Source organism: Poecilia formosa, unplaced genomic scaffold (assembly GCF_000485575.1).
Source record: "Poecilia formosa unplaced genomic scaffold, Poecilia_formosa-5.1.2 Scaffold217, whole genome shotgun sequence".
NCBI lineage: Eukaryota > Metazoa > Chordata > Actinopteri > Cyprinodontiformes > Poeciliidae > Poecilia > Poecilia formosa.
Window position 1 is genome coordinate 111428 of NW_006800156.1, and position 2812 is coordinate 114239.

General features: G+C 36.0%; 1 protein-coding gene across 1 annotated transcript; it reads left to right on the forward strand.

The window, feature by feature from the left end:
* Positions 1 to 2369, forward strand: LOC103149098 (venom plasminogen activator-like; the record flags this gene model as incomplete). Its single annotated transcript, XM_007568115.1, has 6 exons — positions 1 to 19; positions 251 to 443; positions 531 to 716; positions 958 to 1019; positions 1114 to 1238; positions 1329 to 2369. Coding segments are annotated over 6 exons (735 nt in total), but the record flags the coding sequence as incomplete, so codon positions are not given.
* Positions 2370 to 2812: the final 443 nt, after the last annotated feature.

The window sequence follows — 2812 nt, forward strand, 5'->3', positions numbered from 1 at the left end:
CTGCTGCTGCTGGGGCTGGGTGAGTTGGACACACTGGAGACACTGGAGACACTGGAGACACTGGACACACTGGAGACACTTCCACTGGTTCCAGAGAGGCTGCTGCTCTCTGTGACTCTTAAACTTCTCTCTGATTCTGTTCCAGACTGAAACTTCTTTGCATATAAACTGTGATGCTTTTTATCCTTCTTGTTCCAGCAGCCATGTTTGCTCTTGATTTCAGAGTAAAGTCCTCCTTTTTCTCCTTCAGGCGTTTCAGTGAACTCAGATGTTTCTCTGCATAAGAGAATCATTGGAGGTAATGACTGTCTTGTGAACGAGCATCTTTATTATGTTCGGCTGTTGAGCAGAAAGGGACCCACATTGACTCTGTGTGGAGGAACTCTGATCCACCCTGAGTGGGTCCTGACTGCAGCTCACTGCTGGGCGTCGGAGAATTTGTGGTAGAAAATAAATATTGAGACATTTTTATCTGCAAATTATCAGGTTTTCTGTGTATTGAGTTCATTACAGTCTCACCTTTTCTGCAGGTCTAACGTAGCAATATTTAAAGTTCATCCACGGGGGGCTATACAGGAGAATCGGTTAATCCGAGACGATCCTGTGATTTATACTGAAGAAGGCCGACAGCACGACATCATGTTGCTGAAGCTTCGGAGGCCAGTAACAGACGTCCCACCTGCTCTGCTACCAAGTTGCGAGGATCGCCTTCAGATGTAAGTCTGACATGAATTCAGGGTTTCTGTCTCCAGGCCTGCTGCCTCTGCTTCAGCACACCTGGGTCAGGTGATCAGGCCACCAGCAGAACCAGAACCTGTTCAGCTCAGGAGTGTTGGACCAGAGACACTCCTGTGTCAGAGGATGAACTCCTTCATGGATTTACTTTCTGTTCTTTCATTGTTCTCCATCTGTTTTACTTTGTTATCTTGTGTTTTACATTTTCTTCTTGTGTTTTAGAGGCCAGACAGTTCAGCTGATAGGAGAGGGAGCAACGGCAACCGGCCCCTGTAATAAGCGATGTGAGAGACATATTGAAGAGTAAACTCTGTGTTTCTGTCTCTACAGAGAAGGTGGAGTGAAGAACATGTTTATGATTCTCATGTTTCTCCACAGTAACCAGTGCTGATATTGCAACACAACTTCAGTGTGTCAACATGAAAGTTGCTGATGTTTCTCAGTTCGACCAGAAATGTGGGCACATATTCCTCACTGAAGCAAAGGACAAGGATGTATGTCATGTAAGTTTGTTTATTCAATAACTCTCAGTGATTATTAGACTTTTCGTTTTACAAGATCAATTAAAATGTTGATATATTGTTTTTCTACAGGGCGACTCTGGCTCAGCAGTCGTGTTTGACGGCAGGATTTATGGTGTGATTGTTGAATGTGCAGAAAACTATCCATGTCAGATGCCTGCTAAAATCATGGATGTGTGTGAATACAAGGCCTGGATCAAAGAAACAACTGGGATTGAATAAAACAAACTGAAATTCTCATTAAATTTCCTGTCAGATATGATTTTATAGTCCAAAGAGCTACACAAAAATAATGACATAATATCATAATAACTTAAAAAATAATCACACTTTTAATAAAGATACAAAGGAAATAAAAAGTTCAATAATTAAAAGCAGTCAAAATCTGGAATGTGAGAATTTTAAAGAAAATATTTAAAAAACAGGTAAAACTTCTGGTTGCCACAAATGGTTCCTCTATTGCAGTTAAAAAGTGTCACTGTTAATTTTACATATTAGTTTAAACACCTTTTATAGGCTTACATAAAGCTATACAAAATAATGATCTTAAAAACATTAACAAAAATAAAAAGATTTCCTTTCACTGTTGAAATTAAAATCTAAATGATATTCTATGCAAAACTTCTCAGAAATTACAATTTGGTTTTCAAACGTTTAAATTTGTGCTACATAAATGTTGTAATAACATCTGGAAAAAAGTAAAAAGATGTTAGTGCTGCTAAAATATGTCATTAAATCCACCGTCATGTTTTTCACTGAAATGTTGAATCAAATTAAACCAAGGAGGTTTAGATCATCATGAATTCAATATTCACTGTTCAAATAGTATTAACAATTTGAACTCATTTCTATCCAACCGAGAATATTTCATTATGCTGTTATTAAATGATAAATGTTTCTAGAGTGGTGATTTTGTCATTTTATTCTTAGCTGAAAGTTTAAAATGTATAATTGTAAGATTAAAATAATAATCTTGTATGAAGATGAAGCATTTTCCATGCAGCAGTGGATTATTAGGGGATTAAAGTTATTATGCAGCATATTTTGTTTCTGAATTAATAAAACACATGTTATCAGTATCCACTGTCACAACTAGAAAATAAATGTCTGATCAGATTGATGCTCATGTTTTTCTGGTTACTGAAGAAAAAATGCATTTTCACTAAAACATGTTTAGTTTTAAAAGCTGTTAAACTTATTAAAGAAACCGAAACCCTCATCGAACAGGTCATGTAGAAAACATGGATATGTTGGATGTATTCTGGTAAATTCAGTTTTGAACACATTTTCTAATAATTTAAACCTTAGAAATATTAAATGGACATTCAAACCTTTTCTGAAATCAGAGGAAGCTAAATGTTTTTGCTTTGAGCTAAATAATTAATTGGTAAACTTAGTGTAGTTGCCAAATAAATATTTTAATGGCAAGCATAAATGTTTGACAAAATCTGTCATTGTTTTGAATTTATTGATTTTTTTTTAGAAGTGCTTGTGTGTCTCAGTCCAAATGGCATGAAAATAGTTTTTAATACTGTTTAATTCCTGCAGGTCTTCAT